This window comes from Coregonus lavaretus (assembly GCF_964263955.1).
Source record: "Coregonus lavaretus genome assembly, chromosome: 8".
Lineage (NCBI taxonomy): Eukaryota > Metazoa > Chordata > Actinopteri > Salmoniformes > Salmonidae > Coregonus > Coregonus lavaretus.
Genome location: NC_139995.1, coordinates 18855713 through 18877675, shown reverse-complemented (window position 1 = coordinate 18877675; position 21963 = coordinate 18855713). Strand labels below are relative to the sequence as shown.

At 45.0% G+C, this 21963-nt stretch overlaps 2 protein-coding genes across 2 annotated transcripts; one reads left to right on the top strand and one right to left on the bottom strand.

The window, feature by feature from the left end:
• Positions 1 to 240: 240 nt before the first annotated feature.
• LOC311133743 (bone morphogenetic protein 7-like) lies at positions 241 to 21737 on the top strand (the record flags this gene model as incomplete). The annotated part of the gene is made up of 7 exons (XM_084167294.1): positions 241 to 640; positions 18936 to 19125; positions 19788 to 19936; positions 20441 to 20647; positions 20920 to 20996; positions 21198 to 21308; positions 21588 to 21737. 7 exons carry the CDS (start codon positions 241 to 243, stop codon positions 21735 to 21737), a joined length of 1284 nt encoding a protein of 427 aa, XP_084023420.1.
• On the bottom strand, positions 7044 to 8640 carry LOC311133396 (transcriptional repressor CTCF-like; the record flags this gene model as incomplete). Its single annotated transcript, XM_084166896.1, is given in 2 exon segments — positions 7044 to 7504; positions 7507 to 8640. Coding segments are annotated over 2 exon segments (1578 nt in total). The 5' UTR covers positions 8624 to 8640.
• Positions 21738 to 21963: the final 226 nt, after the last annotated feature.

Here is a 21963-nt window from a genome sequence, read left to right as displayed (position 1 = left end):
CCTCAGATACTGCAACTCAATAAAGTCCGATGGCAGGGGAGCTGCTTGACATCGCACACTCTAACAGCAACCACGAGTGGTGTGCACCAATGCAGATGATGTGTGGCTGATGTTTGATTCAGTTTCTAAAGTAAGATCAGGGTCTGAGCTCGTCCTCCAATGCATGCGGATTTGAGACACTAATTTTTATATAGCCTGTCTCTACCCTTGTATCAATAATTTACACGCATTCATTTGATAATGGTGATCTTACTGTATCGACGCGCGTCGGCGATGATTCTTGCATGGGGTTATTGTATTTTGGCCGATACAACTTTTTCTAACTTTACTCTGGGTAACGAGGTTCACTCCAGCTTCATCCAACGCCGCCTGCGGAGCCAGGAGCGCCGGGAGATGCAGCGAGAAATCCTCTCCGTCCTGGGGCTGCCCCACCGGCCCCCGCCGCACATCTACACCAAACAAAACGCAGCCCCGATGTTTATGCTGGATTTGTACAACGCTATTTCCACGTATGGACAACAGTCCGCCGTCTTCTCATATTATAAACCCGTCTTCACGACCCAGGGACTCCCGATGATGACCCCACAAGACAGCAGTTTCCTCAATGACGCGGATATGGTGATGAGCTTTGTCAATCTTGGTATGTTCTTATCATCACCCTATCCAGAGACGTATCCATTCATTTCGATGGATGTGAATTGATAAGTTATTGTTTAGCCTACATGATCTAATTAATGCTGTAGCCTAGAAGAGCTTTCACCAGATAGCTTACTTTATTTTTAAAAGCGAAACGTTTTTTTTATTTCACCTTTGCGCAAGAGATGACGCAGCTTGACACAGGCTCTTATCTTAATCACTTTAAATTGTTTTTTACTCAACACCTCACATAAACATCACCTAGATATTACTTAAACAGCTGTTTATGTTTACTTTGTGATATATATCTGGCACTGTCATGCTGATAGTCTACAAAACACTCATTCAGTGACTCAATGACTCATCGCTAGGGTAGCCTACATTTCATTGGAAAACATAGTTTAGATTTGAACAACACTTCTCACCAGGGGTTCTCTGTGGACCTGTCTGGTCTGTAGGTCTGCTGACTAGGAGAGCAGAGGTCAGGCAAGGTGAAGTGTGGTTTTGTTTTACTGCTTAGACAGAGCACTGCTGAGGATCCAGTGGTGCTCCAGACAAGAGTCTCTCTGGGCTTAACCTTGCCTTATAGCACAGGAGTTAACTGAAAAAGCAGGCTTACTTCCAGTTTACCTGTTGGCATAAGGATTAAAGGGTGAAAGCTTTCTTCAATGCCTTTTTGTTGTCTGAAAGCACTTTGCAGGAATGACTGTACTGTTGAACTGAGTGCATTAGCTAAGTGTTTGTGTGTGTGTATGATGTTCAATTTGTGTTGCAGCTCCTAAATGTGGAGGCTTTAAGGTAACTTTCTCTGTACTTAAGATAAGACTGTTCTGCATTCCGAGTTGTAAATGTTATGACAACATGGCTGTATCCGATTTCCCCTGAATCCCTTTAAAGCTCTGGGAGACCGGCTTTAGCAAGGCTTTGTTTCGCATGACTAGGATTTGAACAGGCATTTCAGTACCCTGGGGAGGGCAGGACAAGTTGACAGGGAGATAAAGACTCAGGTACTGCATCTAAATACTAGTTACTGGAGGGGGAGGGGGAGGGGGGGGGCTTCCTTGGACATGATTGCATTTAGAAAACCAAAATCCTGCTTTTGTTTCCTTTGGAGATCTCACCTCGGGTCTGATATCACAAGTGAAACAGTAGATGGCATTGTGCCTATGACTCCCATCCGGATGTGGCTTTTAATCAAAAGACAACCATTTCTTCTTCATTGTCTTGGTTCAGGGCTTACAGGTTGGGCTTCATGGCCTACTTTACATTTCAGTAATTTAGCAGACGCTCTTATCCAGAGCGACTTACAGTAGCGAGAGCATATATTTTCATACTGGTCCCCCATGGGAATCAAACCTACAACCCCGGTGTTGCAAGCACCATGCTCTACCAACTGAGCCACACGGGACCACTGTATGTGGTAGGATGTCAGTTTATCATCAGGAATAGATTTGGCACTTTTACATTTTTATTCCCATTCATGAGTGAGTAAGGCAGGGTGACCGGGTTAGAGAGAAGGGGAAGAAGTAAGTACATACATATAAAGTGCAGAGAAAAGAGAAAGAAAGAGAAGGATACACAGTTCCCCATTCCTCTCATGAACCAATGGCCACTCTCCTGTTGATTGGCAGTCTGTTTTCCCACCATTTTGTAAAGAGCCAGTCATGGTGGTCCCTGGAGTGATCGCTTAAAGTCAAACTGGATTAAGGCATTTCCCCTCGACAAACCACAGCTTCCAGTGAGGGAAAGAGAGCTACTCTCCCCATCTCTCGACTGCACGTGCAGGTATATAGGTGGCCAATGTTGACGCTTCTTGGAAATGATGGAATCAGTTCAGTTTTATTAGTCTTGTACCTTTCATTTTCTAAACTAATTAATGGTGGAAAAAGCTTTGGCTTCCTATGCACTGTTCTTGTGGTATGGTAGACAGAGACAGTTGTTTTTTCCCATAAGTGAATTGAATCTATTGAAATGAAACTGGAGTGTCAGGTATCCTTAAAAAAAACGTATTTAAATACACATTTTAGTCACATACACTTCATTGCCAAAAGTAGGTGGACACCCCTTCAAATTAGTGGATTCGGCTATTTCAGCCACACCTGTTGCTGACAGGTGCATAACATTGAGCACACAGCCATGCAATCTCCATAGACAAACATTGACAGTAGAATGGCCCGTACTGAAGAGATCAGTGACTTTCAACGTGGCACTGTCATAGAATGCCACCTTTCCAACAAGTCAGTTTGGAAAATGTCTGCCCTGCGAGAGCTGCCCCGGTCAACTGTAAGTGCTGTTATTGTGAAGTGGAAACGTCTAGGAGCAACAACGGCTCAGCCGCGAAGTGGTAGGCCACACAAGCTCACATAACGGGACAGCTGAGTGCTGAAGCACGTAGCACGTAAAAATCGTCTGGCCTTGGATGCAACACTCACTACCGAGTTCAAAACTTCCTCTGGAAGCAACGTCAGAACAGTTCGTCTGGGGCTTCATGAAACAAGCCTAAGACCACCATGCACAATACCAAGCTTCGGCTGGTGTGGTGTAAAGCTCGCAGCAATTGGACTCTGGAGCAGTGGAAACGCATTCTCTGGAGTGATGAATCACGCTTCACCATCTGGCAGTCTGACAGACTAATCTGGGTTTGGCGGATGCCAGGAGAACGCTACCTGCCTGAATGCAAGTGCCAACTGTAAAGTTTGGTGGAGGAGAAATAATGGTCTGGGACTGTTTTTTATGGTTCGGGCTAGGCCTGTTAGTTCCAGTGAAGGGAAATCTTAATGCTACAGCATACAATGACATTCTAGACGATTCTGTGCTTCCAACTTTGTTGGAAGGCCCTGTCCTGTTTCAGCATAACAAGGCACAATAACATGCGCAAAGTGAGGTCCATACAGAAATGGTTTGGCAAGATCGGTGTGGAAGAACTTGACTGGCCTGCACAGAGCCCTGACCTCAACCCCATCAAACACCTTTGGGATGAATTGGAACGCAGACTGCGAGCCAGGCCTAATCGCCCAACATCAGTGCCTGACCTCACTAATGCTCTTGTGGCTGAATAGAAGAAAGTCCCTGCAGCAAAGCCTTCCCAGAAGAGTGGAGGCTGTTATAGCAGCAAAGGGGGGACCAACTTCATATTAATGCCCTTGATTTTGGAATGAGTTGCTTGATGAGCAGGTGTCCATATTCTTTTTGGCCATGGAGTGTATGCACAGACCCACAGACTCAGAGGTGTTGGAATCTCCAACCACCAACCAGTCTGCCCACTACCGATATGTATTCATCTCATGTCCATGCAAAACATTTGACCATACAGATGCAGTTTGACTGCACGCATCTGTAGCTTGCCTGCCCATCTGTGTCATTATAATAGAGCTATAGCGATACTGAATACAGAGCTCAGGCCTGCTTTAGCAGTCCGACTATAGCCTGACTGCATGGTTCCTGGTTGGACTGATTTGACCTGCATTCCTGCACTGCTAGTGCTTCTTGCTGGGACTCTGCCATAGTCTGATACAGATGTCTCTGGGATGTTCTTGTTCCCATGAGAACACACCTGCAGCATATGGGAATAGGAGACAGGCCTATCCGTCATCTTTCACAGCCCCCCATGTGAAATGAAATAAAGAAGATAATACTGTATAGTTAAAGTTTGACTTGTAACAGTTTTGTGATAAAAACAAAGGGTTTTATAGTACAGACATATTGTAACTGGAAACATTTATTACCTTTTAAATGTGGCATGAATACAACCAGTCATGGTGTTTTCATGTGATTATGAAACAAATCACTTCAAACAGTAGGTTACCGTCGCACATTCATCCAAAATAATAGTTATGCACGCTCAAGTTTTCAGGTTTTTTGTCTTATTTCTTGTTTGTTTCACCCCAAAAAATATTTTGCATCTTCAAAGTGGTAGGCATGTTGTGTAAATCAAATGATACAAACTCCCCCAAAATCCATTTTAATTCCAGGTTCCAGGCAACAAAATAGGAAAAATGCCAAAGGGGGTGAATACTTTCGCAAGCCACTGTACATTTTTCAGCCCGGTACCATAGAGGTGTCATATTAATTTGTAGGCCAAACCGTTCGTACGCTACAGACATTTTCGTGAGAAGACCGGTTTTCGAGATGTTTCCTAATCTGACAAACACCGCTGTAGCTCTGCCACTTCCATCGCAGATGCAGAAGGCAGACATCGGCGGATGCGGTGGATTGAGATGCAGCCCATCTCTATCTTAAACAGACAGATTTTCATGGGGATTTTGTATTATTTATTTATTATCCCTCGAGTGGAGGATGGGGGGCCTCAAGCGGATAATAAACAAAATAATATTTATGTATTTTTATTTTAAAGAACATTTATGCCCAGCTCATGAGGCCCCTTGATGATGTGAGGCCGGAGGCAATTACCTCTTCTGCCTAATGGTAAATCCGCCAGTGTGTGAACCCAACAGGCTAAATTGAAAGCTGACTGTTTGTCATGGTCATCTGATTTGGGGGGGGGGGGTATTGGGATTACACTAGGGATATATTCTCTATACTCAAAATACTATAATTCCTCCAATTATTTTTTCATCCCTTTTTGAAAGAATGTTTTCTTTTTCCGTTAGACACGGTTTTAGCTGAAATGCCAAGCAAGGTGTAAGGTTGTTTTGGTGGATAAAATAATCTGTCCAAGAAATAGGGTTTTAGAACATAAGCCACTGAATTTTGTCAAACTTCCACCAGTGGTGGACGGTGCTGTTTAAGATTAGGGAGGACAATATATATATTTTTATGAGCATGGCCTTATTTCTATTACAGAATATTGGATGACTGTCATTTGTATTCCATCCACCCAGCTCAATATAACATTGATACATTTTACATTTACGTCATTTAGCAGACGCTCTTATCCAGAGCGACTTACAGGAGCAATTAGGGTTAAGTGCCTTAAGGGCACATCGACAGATTTTTCACCTAGTCGGCTCGGGGATGAGAACCAGCGACTTTTCGGTTACTGGCACAACGCTCTTAACCACTAAGCTACCTGCCGCCCCAGACCAAAGCAATTGGAACTTAAACTGTTACAGTGAATGCATGGAAGGATGTGGGTTTGAGAGTGAAAAGAAACACAGATTTGTTAAAAACAAATTATGAAAATAAAGAGTAAAGCGGAGTGGTTTGTAATATGGCAGATCATATGAAGAGGGTGGACTTGAAGGGAAAGGTTGAGAGAAGGGGGAAGTCCTTGAGCTGTCTGTGTGGGCTAGATCATCGGTCCATCATGCTGAGGATCATCTCAGGGGTGAGATCTCCGTTGGACGCAACCTCTGCTACAGGCAGCGCCACCCTTGCCTCTGCCTCCTCTGACTGCTCAACCACCACCTCTATGTTGTGTCGTTTGCCGACGACACAACAGTGGTAGGCCTGATCACCGACAACGATGAGACAGCCTATAGGGAGGAGGTCAGAGATCTGGCCGTGTGGTGCCAGGACAACAACCTCTCCCTCAACGTGACCAAGACAAAGGAGATGATTGTGGACTACAGGAAAAAAAAGAGGACTGAGCACGCCCCCATTCTCATCGACGGGGCTGTAGTGGAACAGGTTGAGAGCTTCAAGTTCCTTGGTGTCCACATCACCAACGAACTATCATGGTCCAAACACACCAAGACAGTCGTGAAGAGGGCACGACAAAGCCTATTCCCCCTCAGGAGACTAAAAAGATTTGGCATGGGTCCTCAGATCCTCAAAAAATTCTACAGCTGCACCATCGAGAGCATCCTGACTGGTTGCATCACCGCCTGGTATGGCAACTGCTTGGCCTCTGACCGCAAGGCACTACAGAGGGTAGTGCGTACGGCCCAGTACATCACAGGGGCAAAGCTCCCTGCCATCCAGGACCTCTATACCAGGCGGTGTCAGAGGAAGGCCCTCAAAATTGTCAAAGACTCCAGTCACCCTAGTCATAGACTGTTCTCTCTGCTACCGCACGGCAAGCGGTACCGGAGTGCCAAGTCTAGGTCCAAAAGACTTCTCAACAGCTTCTACCCCCAAGCCATAAGACTCCTGAACAGCTAATCATGGCTACCCGGACTATTTGCACTGCCCCCCCACCCCATACTTTTTACGCTGCTGCTACTCTGTTAAGTATTTATGCATAGTCACTTTAACTCTACCCACATGTACATATTACCTCAACTACCTCAACTAGCCGGTGCCCCCGCACATTGACTATGCAACGGTACCCCCCTGTATATATAGCCTCCCTACTGTCACTTTATTCTATTGTATATATAGCCTCCCTACTGTCACTTTATTTTTACTTCTGCTCTTTTTTTCTCAACACTTTTTTGTTGTTGTTTTATTCTTACTTTTTTGTTTAAAATAAATGCACTGTTGGTTAAGGGCTGTAAGTAAGCATTTCACTGTAATGTCTGCACCTGTTGTATTCGGCGCATGTGACCAATAAAATTTGATTTGATTTGATTTGATATGGCAGCCTGCTCAGCCTCTGGCTCATTCTTCACTATGATGTTCTCTATGGCACCTGTATTCTCATCCTCCACCTGGATGATGGCTGCTGCTGCAGCAGCCTTGCCCTTAGGGGTAGCCTTGCTAGCTTTGGCAGGTGAGGCGGGTTTGGGCGCATTCTTGGGGGGTCTACCGCGTTTCCTCTTCACGGGAGGCTCCACAGGGGCAGGGATAGGCTTGGTGGGTGGAGCCTGCTCCAACTCCATCTCCTCCTCCTCCTCTTCTTCATCCTCCAGCAGTGCCGCCTCAGCCTCCTCATCCTCTTCATCAATGTCATCCAGCTCAGGATCAGCATTGTCCTCACTGTCGTCGTCATCATCGTCCTTCCTTGAGCGCATCTTCCTCTTCCTCGTCCTCTCTTGGGTGGGGTTCCATTCTCTCCTTCACCAGGATCCCCGTTACAGTTCTCTGCATGTCTGGCCATGGTGTTCCTGCGGGTGAAGGTCTTGCCACACTTTGTGCACACAAAGGCAGTCGGCACAAAGTTGGGGTCATGGTAGCGCCGGAAGTGCATGTCCAGGAGCTGCTTCTGACGGAAGGTCTTCTCGCACTGGCTACAGGAGTAAGGCTTCTCTCCTGTGTGCGTGCGCCTGTGCATCAGCATGTGGCGCTCTTGTCTGCAGCAGTAGTCACACTGGTCACACTTGAAGCGTTTCTCATTCTTGTGGGACTTCTGGTGCTGGATGAGAGCGTAGCGCTCGTGGAACACAGCATCACAGTAACGGCATTTCCTGCCCTGCTCAATGAACGAGTGCTGCTTACGCAGATGGACACCCAGGTCACTCTTGCGGGCGATAACTGTGTCACAGTGGGGGCAGTGGAACTTGGCCACGTTCTCTGTGTGCTTCTGCAGGATGTGCATCTTCATGGTTCCACTCTGGGTGAAACGGGCGTGGCAGATGTAGCATTCATATGGCTTCTCTCCCGAGTGTGTCCTCATGTGTCTCTTCAGCTTGTAGGTGTCTCTGCTGGCGTAGCTGCACAGACTGCACTGGAACGGACGCTCCCCGGTGTGGGAACGGATGTGCCGCTTCAGCTTGCTCACCTCCACACTGGCATAGTCACACATGGAGCACTTGAAGGGTTTCTCATGAGTGTGCTTGTAGCGACGATGTCGGACCAGCTCTCCGCTGGTCACAAAGGCCATGTCACAATCTTGACACTTGTGTGGTCTGGTACCTGTGTGTGTGTTGAGGTGGTTCCTCAGCAGGGTAACGGTCCTGAAGGCCCTTCCACACAGATGGCACTTGTGGGGCCTCTCGTCCGTATGGCTCTTCATGTGTCGGTCCAGGTTGGAGCGGCGGGGACAGGTGTAGCTACACAGCTCACACTGGAATGTTTTCTTCACACCCTTCTTCTTGATCTTGGTGGGTTTGGGGGGCTTCATGTTGCCCACCACCTTCTCCGCGTTGACCTCAGAGAGCATCCCCTCCTGCTGCTCCTCCTCAAAGTCATAGACAGACACATCCATGTTGTCTTTGTCCCCCTCTGTGTTGTAGGTTGAGGCTACTACATAATACTCACATTTTCCCGATACCCATCATGAGGTTGCTACAGCCTATTCTACGAATGAAAGTTTATAACGTATGTAGGTGCACAGGTCGAGAGACAAATTGTAGTAATCAAAGTGACAGACAGTGACACATTCAATACCGCCTTGCACACTCTTACCTGCATCTAGCTGATCTAGGGTGTAATCATTAGTCCAAACAGTTGCAAACAAGAGTTTCTATTGGATACATTCAGGTAGGTTTACCCCCGTTTCAGGTGACATATGGAATAGTTTTAAGAAGGTCATACCATTGATTATTTAGCTATTTGATTTTGAATTTTAGGACCCCTTTAGGTTTTACATGAAAAACAAAAGAATTGGCCTTAATTTTTTTGCCACAAAACTACCTTCTTACTTCCATTCATTTGTATGGGTTACCTTTAGACGAGTCCCATGGGGCTTGTGGCCAAACTGTTTTTGTGAGAAGACAGATTTTCGGGATGTCTCCTGGTCTGACAAACATTGCCGTAACTCTGCCACTTTCCACCGCAGATGCGGAAGGGCGACATAGGTACAGTTGAAGTCGGAAGTTTACATACACCTTAGCCAAATACATTTAAACTCAGTTTTTCACAATTCCTGACATTTAATCCTAGTAAAAATTCCCTGTTTTAGGTCAGTTAGGATCAGCAATTTATTTTAAGAATGTGAAATGTCAGAATAATAGTAGAGAAAATGATTTATTTCAGCTTTTATTTCTTTCATCACATTCCCAGTGGGTCAGAAGTTTACATACACTCAATTAGTATTTGGTAGAATTGCCTTTAAATTGTTTAACTTGTGTCAAACGTTTTGGGTAGCCTTCCACAAGCTTCCCACAATAAATTGGGTGAATTTTGGCCCATTCCTCCTGACAGAGCTGGTGTAACTGAGTCAGGTTTGTAGGCCTCCTTGCTCGCACACACTTTTTCAGTTCTGCCCACACATTTTCTATAGGATTGAGGTCAGGGCTTTGTGATGGCCACTCGAATACCTTGACTTTGTTGTCCTTAAGCCATTTTGCCACAACTTTGGAAGTATGCTTGGGGTCATTGTCCATTTGGAAGAGCTATTTGCGACCAAGCTTTAACTTCCTGACTGATGTCTTGAGATGTTGCTTCAATATACAGTGGGGAGAACAAGTATTTGATACACTGTCGATTTTGCAGGTTTTCCTACTTACAAAGCATGTAGAGGTCTGTAATTTGTATCATAGGTACACTTCAACTGTGAGAGACGGAATCTAAAACAAAAATCCAGAAAATCACATTGTATGATTTTTAAGTAATTAATTTGCATTTTATTGCATGACATAAGTATTTGATACATCAGAAAAGCAGAACTTAATATTTGGTACAGAAACCTTTGTTTGCAATTACAGAGATCATACGTTTCCTGTAGGTCTTGACCAGGTTTGCACACACTGCAGCAGGGATTTTGGCCCACTCCTCCATACAGACCTTCTCCAGATCCTTCAGGTTTCGGGGCTGTTGCTGGGCAATACGGACTTTCAGCTCCCTCCAAAGATTTTCTATTGGGTTCAGGTCTGGAGATTGGCTAGGCCACTCCAGGACCTTGAGATGTTTCTTACGGATCCACTCCTTAGTTGCCCTGGCAGTGTGTTTCGGGTCGTTGTCATGCTGGAAGACCCAGCCACGACCCATCTTCAATGCTCTTACTGAGGGAAGGAGGTTGTTGGCCAAGATCTCGCGATACATGGTCCCATCCATCCTCCCCTCAATATGGTGCAGTCGTCCTGTCCCCTTTTGCAGAAAAGCATCCCCAAAGAATGATGTTTCCACCTCCATGCTTCACGGTTGGGATGGTGTTCTTGGGGTTGTACTCATCCTTCTTCTTCCTCCAAACACGGCGAGTGGAGTTTAGACCAAAAAGCTCTTTTTTTGTCTCATCAGACCACATGACCTTCTCCCATTCCTCCTCTGGATCATCCAGATGGTCATTGGCAAACTTCAGACGGGCCTGGACATGCGCTGGCTTGAGCAGGGGGACCTTGCTTGCGCTGCAGGATTTTAATCCATGACGGCGTAGTGTGTTACTAATGGTTTTCTTTGAGACTGTGGTCCCAGCTCTCTTCATGTCATTGACCAGGTCCTGCCGTGTAGTTCTGGGCTGATCCCTCACCTTCCTCATGATCATTGATGCCCCACGAGGTGAGATCTTGCATGGAGCCCCAGACCGAGGGTGATTGACCGTCATCTTGAATTTCTTCCATTTTCTAATAATTGCGCCAACAGTTGTTGCCTTCTCACCAAGCCGCTTGCCTATTGTCCTGTAGCCCATCCCAGCCTTGTGCAGGTCTACAATTGTATCCCTGATGTCCTTACACAGCTCTCTGGTCTTGGCCATTGTGGAGAGGTTGGAGTCTGTTTGATTGAGTGTGTGGACAGGTGTCTTTTATACAGGTAACGAGTTCAAACAGGTGCAGTTAATACAGGTAATGAGTGGAGAACAGGAGGGCTTCTTAAAGAAAAACTAACAGGTCTGTGAGAGCCGGAATTCTTACTGGTTGGTAGGTGATCAAATACTTATGTCATGCAATAAAATGCAAATTAATTACTCAAATCATACAATGTGATTTTCTGGATTTTTGTTTTAGATTCCGTCTCTCACAGTTGAAGTGTACCTATGATAAAAATGACAGACCTCTACATGCTTTGTAAGTAGGAAAACCTGCAAAATCGGCAGTGTATCAAATACTTGTTCTCCCCACTGTATCCACATAATTTTCCTTCCTCATGATGCCATTCCTTGAAATACATCCACAGGTACATCTCCAATTGACTCAAATGATGTCAATTAGCCTATCAGAAGCTTCTAATGCCATGACATCATTTTCTGGAATTTTCCAAGCTGTTTAAAGACACAGTCAACTTAGTGTATGTAAACTTCTGACCCACTGGAATTGTGATACAGTGAATTATAAGTGAAATAATCTGTCTGTAAACAATTGTTGGAAAAATTACTTGTGTCATGCACGAAGTCGATGTCCTAATCGACTTGCCAAAACTATAGTTTGTTAACAAGAAATTTGTGGAGCGGTTGAAAACTTCCGACTTCAACTGTAGATGCGGTGGATTGTGATGCAGCCTGTGTAAAAAATATCTCTAGCTTGGACTGACGGATTTTGATGAGATTTTTTGATTATGTTACTTAGAATGACGCACCGGTGCATCAACAGAATCTAGGGGGTTTTAAGCAAGTGTTTTTCATTAGGCAACAGGCATGCTGTCTACAGTGGTGGAAAAAGTACCCAATTGTCATACTTTTAATAGAAAATGACCCAAGTAAAGGTGAAAGTAACCCAGTAAAATACTACTTGAGTAAAAGTCTCAAAGTATTTAGTTTTAAAGATACTTAAGTATCAAAAGTAAACGTATAAATCATTTCAAATTGCTTATTTTAAGCAAACCAGACGGCACAATTTTGTGGTTTATTTATTTAATTACGGATTGCCAAGGGCGCTCTCCAACACTCAGACATCATTTACAAACTAAGCATTTGTGTTTAGATCAGAGGCAGTAGGGATGACCAGGGATGTTCTCTTGGAAAGTGGTGAATTTAACACTTTTCCTGTCCTGCTAAACGAGTACTTTTGGGTGTCAGGGAAAATGTATGGAGTAAAAAGTACATTATTTTCTTTAGGAATGTAATGAAGTATAAGTGAAGTTGTCAAAAATATAAATAGTAAAGTAAAGTACAGATACCCCCAAAAACTATTTAAGTAGTACTTTAAAGTATTTTTACTTAAGTACTTTACACAACTGGCTGTCTGACAGTCAGTCTGTGTTTCAGCTTACTTTATTTTATACCAAGTAGATTTTCTACGGTTTAGTTTTGCCTCTGATGTAGGATATTCATAAGATTCACCCATATATTTTGTTTGGCAGCTGAAAATTATTATCGCCAGCACGGCAAGTTGAACCCTTCATCATGAGCAAAGAAAAGTGTTGAAATGCCTCACAAAGAGAAGTTTGCATATCTGAGGGCTGATCTCTGGAGCTAATGGTCCCTAACATAAACACACCAAGTCCTTACAAGCAATTATTGCCTTCATAAAAACGCCCCTGGTTTCTTTCCAGCATTTAATTGCGGTCAAACAAATGACTAGCAGGGTTCAGAATGCTCTTCTTTACGGCATATGTGTGTGTGTGCATGTGTGTGGTAATTTTGGGGGCTTGAAGGCGTTGGGTGCATGTGTGCTGCATTAAGTTGTGTGTGTGCTGTAAGAGGGTGTATGCTATTGTGTGTGGGTTTGTGTGTCTATGTGTTACTCAGCACTGAAACAATACGAAGGCATGAGTGAGACAGACGTATGATGTCATGGCGGCTGCCAGTGGGCAGGATGTGTTTAAGGTGGGTAATCATCGCTCCACTCTGCACACCTCCAGTGTGGGAAGTCCTCCGTTGCTCCAGAGACCTCCACCAATCTTTCCAAGGACAAACACATTGGGTAACACTGTAAAAACACAGCTTTGGAAACCTCCAGGAAATCTTTGGCTCTGCCCCACCACCATTATTCTGGAAACTCTGAGAGAGTCAGCTGTTTCAGGGCAGGGTGAGATATCGTGGATCTCAGCGGTGGCCCTTCAGAAGGTTCATTTAAACTATTGGGACTTATAAGGCCTAGCCTACTCTCAGAATGTCCATTCATATAAATGCTCTATTAAAGCTTTATCATTACCTCCAGAGTATAGTACTTTACGTATAGTGGTTAAATGTATTCTCCTATAGTGAGGTGGATTATGGATAACATACACTGAGTGTACAACACAGGAACACTTTCCGAATATTGAGTTGCACACCCTTTTGCCCTTAGAACAGCCTCAATTCGTCAAGGCATGGACTCTACAAGGTGTCGAAAGCGTTCCACAGGGCTGCTGGCCTATGTTGACTGCAATCAATGCCCGGCTATGAAAAGCCAAGTGACATTTACTCCTGATGTACTGACCTGTTGCAACCTCTACAACCACTGTAATTATTATTTGACCCTGCTGGTAATCTATGAACGTTTGAACATCTTGAAGAACAATCTGGCCTTAAATGGCCATGTACTCTTATAATCTCCACCCGGCACAGCCAGAAGAGGACTGGTCACCCCTCAGAGCCTGGTTCCTCTCTAGGTTTCTTCCTAGGTTCCTGACTGTGCAACAGGTCAGTACCTCAGAAGTAAATGTCAGTTGGCTTTTCATACCCGAGCATTCAGAGGTCGAGACAGCAGGTGCGGTAGAGAGAGAGAGTCGAAAACAGCAGATCCGGGACAAGGTAGCACGTCCGGTGAACAGGTTAGGGTTCCCTAGCCTGCTGGCAGAACAGTTGAAACTGGAGCAGCAGCATGACCAGGTGGACTGGGGACAGCCAGGAGTCATCAGGCCAGGTAGTCCTGAGGCATGATCCTAGAGCTCAGGTCCTCCGGGAGGGGAGGGAGATAGAGAGAATTAGAGGGAGCATACTTCAATTCTCACAGGACACCAGATAAGACAGGAGAATTACACCAGATATAACAGACTGACCCTAGCCCCCCGGCACATAGACTATTGCAGCATAGATACTGGAAACTGAGACAGGGGTGGGTCGGGGGACACTGTGGCCCAGTCCGACGATACCCCCGGACAGGGCCAACCAGGCAGGATATAACCCCACCCACTTTGCCAAAGCACAGCCCTCACACCACTAGAGGGATATCAACAGACCACCAACTTACTACCTCGAGACAAGGCTGAGTATAGCCCACGAAGATCTCCTCCACCGCATGAGCCCGAGGGGGCGCAAGACCGGACAGGAAGATCCCGTCTGTGACTCAACCCACTCAAGTGACGCACCCCTCCTAGGGACGGCATGGAAGAGCACTAGTAAGCCAGTGACTCAGCCACCGTAATAGGGTCAGAGGCAGAGAATCCCAGTGGAGAGAGGGGAGCCGGCCAGGCAGAGACAGCAAGGGCAGTTCGTCGCTCCAGTGCCTTGCCATTCACCATTGCACCCCTGGGCCAGACTACACTCAATCATAGGACCTACTGAAGAGATGAGTCTTCAGTAAAGACTTAAAGGTTGAGACTAAGTCTGCGTCTCTCACATGGATAGGCAGATCATTCCATAAAAATGGAGCTCTATAGGAGAAAGCCCTGCCTCCAGCTGTTGGCTTAGAAATTCTAGGGACAATAAGGAGGCCTGCATCTTGTGACCATAGCGTACATGTAGGTATGTACAGCAGGACCAAATCGGAGAGATAGGTAGGAGCAAGCCCATGTAATGCTTTGTAGGTTAGCAGTAAAACCTTGAAATCAGCCCTAGCTTTAACAGGAAGCCAATGTAGAGAGGCTAGCACTGGAGTAATATGATCACATTTTTTGGTTCTAGTCAGGATTCTAGCAGCCATGTTTAGCACTAACTGAAGTTTATTTAGTGCTTTATCCGGGTAGCCAGAGAGTAGAACACAGCAGTAGTCTAATCTAGAAGTGACAAAAGCATGTATTAGCTTTTCTGCATAATTTTTGGACAAAAGGTTTTTCAGATTTTTGCAACGTTACGAAGATGGAAAAAAAGCTGTCCTTGAAATATTATTGATATGTTCGTCAAAAGAGAGATCAGAGTCAAGAGTAATGCCGAGGTCCTTCACAGTTAACATATCTTTGTTTCTTGGGACCTAGAACTAGCATCTCTGTTTTGTCTGTTTAAAAATAAAAAGTCCTTATGTCTGAAACACAGGCTTCCAGGGTAAGACATTTTGGGGCTTCACCATGTTTCATCTAAATGTACAGCTGTGTGTCATCTGAAAGTTGACATTGTGTTTCCAAATGACATCACCAAGAGGTAGAATATATAGTGAAAACAATAGTGGTCCTAAAACGGAACCTTGAGGAACACCGAAACTTACAATTGATTTGTCAGAGGACAAACCATCCACAGAGACGAACTGATATCTTTCGGACAGAAAGATCTAAACCAGGCAAGATCTTGTCCATGTAGACCAATTAGGGTTTCTAATCTCTCCAAAAGAATGTGGTGATCAATGGTGTCAATAGCAGCACTAAGGTCTAGGAGCACGAGGACAGATGCAGAGCCTTGATCTGACGCCATTAAAAGGTAATTTACCACCTTCACGAGTGCAGTCTCAGTGCTATGATGGGGTCTAAAACCAGACTGAAGCATTTCGTATACATTATTTGTCTTCAGGAAGGCAGTTAGTTGCTGCGCAACAGCTTTTTCGAAAATGTTTGAGAGGAATGGGAGATTCGATATAGGCCGATAGTCTTTTACATTTTCCGGGCGAAGGTTGAGCTTTTTCAACAGAGGCTTTATTACTGCCACTTTTAGTGAGTTTGGGACACATCCGGTGGATAGGGAGCCATTTATTATGTTCAATATAGGAGGGCCAAGCACAGGAATAGCTCTTTCAGTAGTTTAGTTGGAATAGGGTCCAGTATGCAGCTTGACGGTTTAGAGGCCGTGACTATTTTCATGAATGTGTCGAGATACAGGATTAAAAAACTTGAGTGTCTCCATTGATCCTAGGTCCTGGCAGTTCTGTGCAGACTCAGGACAACTGAGCTTTGGAGAAATATGCAGATTCAAATTCGAGTCCGTAATTAGCTTTCTAATGATCATGATCTTTTCATCAAAGAAGTTCATGAATTTATCACTGCTGAAGTGAAAGCTATCCTCTCTTGTTGAATCCTGCTTTTGAGTTAGCTTTGCGACAGTATCAAAAATACATTTTGGATTGTTCTTATTCTCCTTAATTAGGTTGGAAAAATAGGATGATCGAGCAGCAGTGAGGGCTCTTTGATATTGCACGGTACTGTCTTTCCAAGCTATTCGGAAGACTTCCAGTTTGGTGGAGCGCCATTTCCATTCCAATTTTCTGGAAGCTTGCTTCAGGGCTCTGATATTTTCTGTATACTAGGGAGCAAATTTCTTGTGCCAATTTTTTCTCCATCTAGGGTATTATGCAAGGTTAAATTAAGATCCTCAGTTAGGTGGTTAACCGATTTTTGTACTCCGATGTCCTTGGGTAGGTGGAGGGAGTCTGGAAGGGCATTTAGGAATCTTTGGGTTGTCTGAGAATTTATAGCACAGCTTTTAATGATCCTTGGTTTGAGTATGAGCCGATTATTTGTTGCGATTGTAAACTTAATAAAATGGTGTTCCGATAGTCCAGGATTATGAGGAAAAACATTTAGATCCACAATATTTATTCCACGGGACAAAACTAGATCTAGGGTGTGACTGTGGCAATGAGTAGGTCCGGAGACATGTTGGACAAAACCCACTGAGTCGATGATGGCTCCGAAAGCCTTTTGGAGTGGGTCTGTGGACTTTTCCATGTGAATATTAAAGTCACCAAAAATTAGAATATTATCTGCCATGACTACAAGGTCCGATAGGAATTCAGGGTGCTCAATGAGGAATGCTGTATACGGCCCAGGAGGGCTGTAAACAGTTGCAAAGTGATTAAGTAGACTGCATAGATTTCATGACTAGAAGCTCAAAAGACGAAAACACAGTCATTTATTTTTTCTACATTGAAATTTGCTGTCGTAAATGCTAGCAACACCTCCGCCATGCGGAATGCACAGGGGATATGGTCACTAGTGTAACCAGGAGGAGAGGCCTCATTTAACACAGTAAATTCATCAGGCTTGAGCCATGTTTCAGTCAGGCCAATCACATCAAGATTATGATCAGTGATTAGTTAATTGACTATGACTGCCTTGGAAGTGAGGGATCTAACATTAAGTAACCCTATTTTGAGATGTGAGATATCACAATCTCTTTCAATAATGACAGGAATGGAGGAGGTCTTTTTTCCAGTGAGATTGCTAAGGCGAACACCGACATGTTTTGTTTTGCTCAACTTAGATTGAGGCACAGACACTGTCTCAATGGGGATAGCTGAGCTGACTACACTGACTGTGCTAGTGGTAGACTCCACTAAGCTGGCAGGTTGGCTAACTGCAATGCTTCCCACAGTTGTGTCAAGTTGGCTGGATGTTCTTTGGGTGGTGGACCATTCTTGATACACACGGGAAACGAGCGTGAAAAACCCAGCAGCGTTGCAGATCTTGACACACTCAAATCGGTGCGCCTGGCACCTACTACTATACCCTGTTCAAAGGCACTTACATATTTTGTCTTTCCCATTCACCTTCTGAATGACAAACATACACAATGTCTCAATTGTCTCAAGGCTTAAAAATCCTTCTTTAACCTGTCTTCTCCCCTTCATCTACACTAATTGACATGTATTGACATCAAGTTGACATCAATAAGGGATCATAGCTTTCACCTGAATTCACCTGGTCAGTCAAATTGTTTTAATTTTTTTTTATATTTAATTTTTTTAGTCATTTAGCAGACGCTCTTATCCAGAGCGACTTACAGTTAGTGAGTGCATACATTATATATATTTTTCATACTGGCCCCCCATGGGAATCGAACCCACAACCCTGGCGTTGCAAACGCCATGCTCTACCAACATCCCTGCCGGCCATTCCCTCCCCTACCCTGGACGACGCTGGGCCAATTGTGCGCCGCCCCATGGGTCTCCCGGTCGCGGCCGGCTACGACAGAGCCTGGATTCGAACCAGGATCTCTAGTGGCACAGCTACTGCGCCACTCGGGATGACTATGTCTATGTCATGGAAATAGCATGTTTTGTACTCTCAGTGTATTGAAGATTATGACATTATGACCATAGTGTTTCTGCAGGGTGTATGTGTGCATGTGCATTGGATTGGCTGCTGTGGTTTTCCAGTCAGTGCTTTTAACAGTGCTTTTCTTGTGGTTAGCACATGTGTGCAATTTAAACATAGAGCCAAATTGAGCCTTGAGTGTGGTTTTCCCCCCACATTGGCACTTTATGCAGACTGATGTTTAGATCAATCAGCTCTCTCATGGAAGCAGGAGTTTCCTATTTTTGACACAGTGCTTCCTAGATGTGGGCTGAGCAATGTGGATCAGAAGACTTTGATTCAGCGACAGTTTTGACAAAATTAAACCATGGACTGGATTCCGATCTGATTGTAGTCACAGCAGTGAGTGTGTTGGCACACTTGCATCCCCACTGTTTCAAAATACCAGTGGTTGTGGGGAGAAAAGGGAGGTGCCTTTAACCATCCAGCGTCAGTGTTAGTTGTGCAGCTCATAATTGGTGAGGTTAGCCATTGAAAAAAGCTGATCCGGGATGAGTTGGTATCAGTAGTGAGTAACCTCTTCCCCCATCTCCTTTCATCAGCTGAGCTGGATCAGGACGTCCTGTCTTCTCAGCACAACAGGAAATTCCGCTTTGACTTGTCCCGGATCCCAGAGGGAGAAGTTGTCTCCGCTGCAGAGTTCCGAATCTATAAGGACTACATCAGAGAACGCTATGAGAACGAGACCTTCCATGTGAGCGTGTACCAGGTGCTACAGGAGCTCCCTGACAGGTGACGCCTCATCCATTAATCTTTGTGTGTGTGTGTGTGGCCTTATAAAACGGTATACTACTCCCTGAAACAGCAGAGACGCCACCTTGAACATATAGAGCACCCCCACAAACACCACCCTCAATGCCCACACCTCCACCATTCACTTAATCCCCCTTCTCCATTACCTAACACCCCTCCCTCCACCCAACCCCTCTCTTCTTGGAGGACAGACCACACTAGGCATTTTGATTGTAGTGAACAATAGTTGGATTTCTCCAACTAGTAAAAACACCCCCTTCTCTCTAACACACACACACACACACAGCTTGTCATGCTAGGTGACATCAGAGCCCAGTCGTGTGTAGGCATGGCCTGTCCCACAGCGGTGACAGTGAGGCTATGAAGGTGCTGAGAACAAAAGCATTGTCATTCAGAGACTCGTATGCCTTTCGTACAGACAAGGCAGCAAGACAAAGAGACAGTCTGAGTAGTAAGCCTGGGGGCCTGAAACTCAATCTGTAAACAAAGCCATTGTCTGTGAGATATGCCCCAATCAGTCTGGGAATTTTCATCTGTGATTTAAGAGATAGCTCTTTTAATAATGGCTAACTTTGTTGTGTATCTAATTGTGAGACTGTATGTGCTGTGTATCTAATGTTAGTAGTCTTTGTGCCCCGTAGTGAGGAGTACCTGTTCCTTCTGGACACGCGGGTGGTGTGGGCTGCAGAGGAGGGCTGGCTTGTGTTTGACATCACGGCCACCAGTTACCAGTGGGTGGTGAACCCAGACCAGAACCTGGGCTTGCAGCTGGCTCTGGAGAGCATGGATGGTGAGTCACTGTCAGAGAGTTATAAGGGTAAGGGTACTGTATGGCCACTGGTCCAACTGGTACACACCCACCACATAAGATTGAACTGAAGCATACCAAAATCAAAGATTATGTATTATATTGACAAGATATTCGAGTGACCGCTCTAACAATGGAAATACATATCCTCAATGATGGAAGGGAGGAGAGATCAGATGGGACCATTCTAGCTAATGAGAGGGCAGATACGCGTGTGAACAACAGGCACAACTAAGTTGTTTCTCTCAAAGTTGCCGGAATGCCACGTGCATCCACTTATATCAGTACATTTGTAACAGCCTAAACTTCTATTCGATAAAATAAGCCTCACGTAATTCGACACTCTCTCATAGACCTCCATTCGAAAAAGGGCTTATCTCACACGGACAGATTTTGGGCAGAGTAAATTGTCTGGCTTCACCTCTCCCTCTCTGCCAAAATGTACCCTGGACTGAAGTGTGCATGTCTTTCTGTCTTCCCCTACAGGTCAGAGTGTGAACCCCAGGCTAGTGGGGCTGCTGGGGGGCAGTGGGCCCCAGGACAAGCAGCCCTTCATGGTGGCCTTTTTCAAGGCAACCGAGGTTCGCCTCCGCAGCGTCCGTTCTGCCCACGGCCACAAGGGGCGCAACCCCAACCGCTCCAAAAAACCCAAGACTGCCCAGGACGCACTGAAGGTTGCTGAGGCTGCAGCAGGTACACAAATGGAGCACCCACTTGGAGCACAATGAATCAGTCATCTAGCCACTAGATCCATACACAGACATCATTTGATAAACTTGTTACACAATGATAGAAAAATGGCTGCTCCTTTGACATGTTAGAGTACTTTGTGTTAATAAAAGCATTCAGGCTATGGATAATAGATAGCAGAGAACATCTCTAATTTGGAGTGTTTAAGGGACAGTGCTCACAGTTGATTGTGTTGATTCATCTGTATGATGTTCATTTCCCCCTTTGTCTTTCAGAGAACCTCAGCACAGACCCGAAACAGGGCTGTAAGAAGCATGAGCTGTATGTCAGCTTCAGAGATCTGGGATGGCAGGTACAGTACCATGACTCCTCCTATCACACACGTTCTGTTCTGTACTGTAATGATCTGAGCACATCCTCCACTTTCTCTGTTCACCCACTTAGATAGGTGTTTGACTTGACTAGATTCAATGGCATCTGCATCTCCGTTGGTTGGATGTACTATTGTTGTATGAGTAATATGACTCATTCCTTTTTTCAATTGTCCTCTCAGGACTGGATCATTGCACCAGAGGGCTATGCAGCGTACTACTGCCAGGGCGAATGTGCCTTTCCCTTGAACTCCTACATGAACGCCACCAATCATGCTATTGTGCAGACTCTGGTAAGAATATTAAAAGTTTTCATGAATCATATCATCATATACATTTCTGAGGCGGTTGAATATGGCATTTACTCAGGGTTTCACTGTAGGGTCACTAGCTTCATTGTAAATGTAACCATTCAGCAGCTGATTGAAATTCTTAAATTCATTTTGTGAAATCAAAGCACTCTTTGATGTCCTACATCCTGTAAGTATCAACACACATTTTCCCACACTCTTGAATCTTTCTTATTTGTGCATGATTTCCCTGATAATGGTGCTATATTCTATCTCCCCCAGGTCCACTTCATAAACCCAGAGACAGTGCCCAAACCCTGTTGTGCCCCCACCCAGCTCCATGGCATCTCAGTCCTCTACTTTGACGATAGCTCCAACGTCATCCTGAAGAAGTACCGCAACATGGTGGTCAGAACCTGCGGCTGTCACTGACCGCCATCAGACCTCCCCTTCCCAGGATACACAGGGGCTAGTGAAGAAAGATAAGGAAGAGGAGGAAGAGGGGACGGTGCAGGGAAACTAATTTACTGCCTGATCTATAAGGACCTGCTGCTTCAGGACTTGCAGGAAGACCAACTTCCTTTATTATTGACTGCAAACTGACAAGTGCATAAATTATTAGCAAAGATGTTCTACTTTATTGCCTTGGTGCATTGAA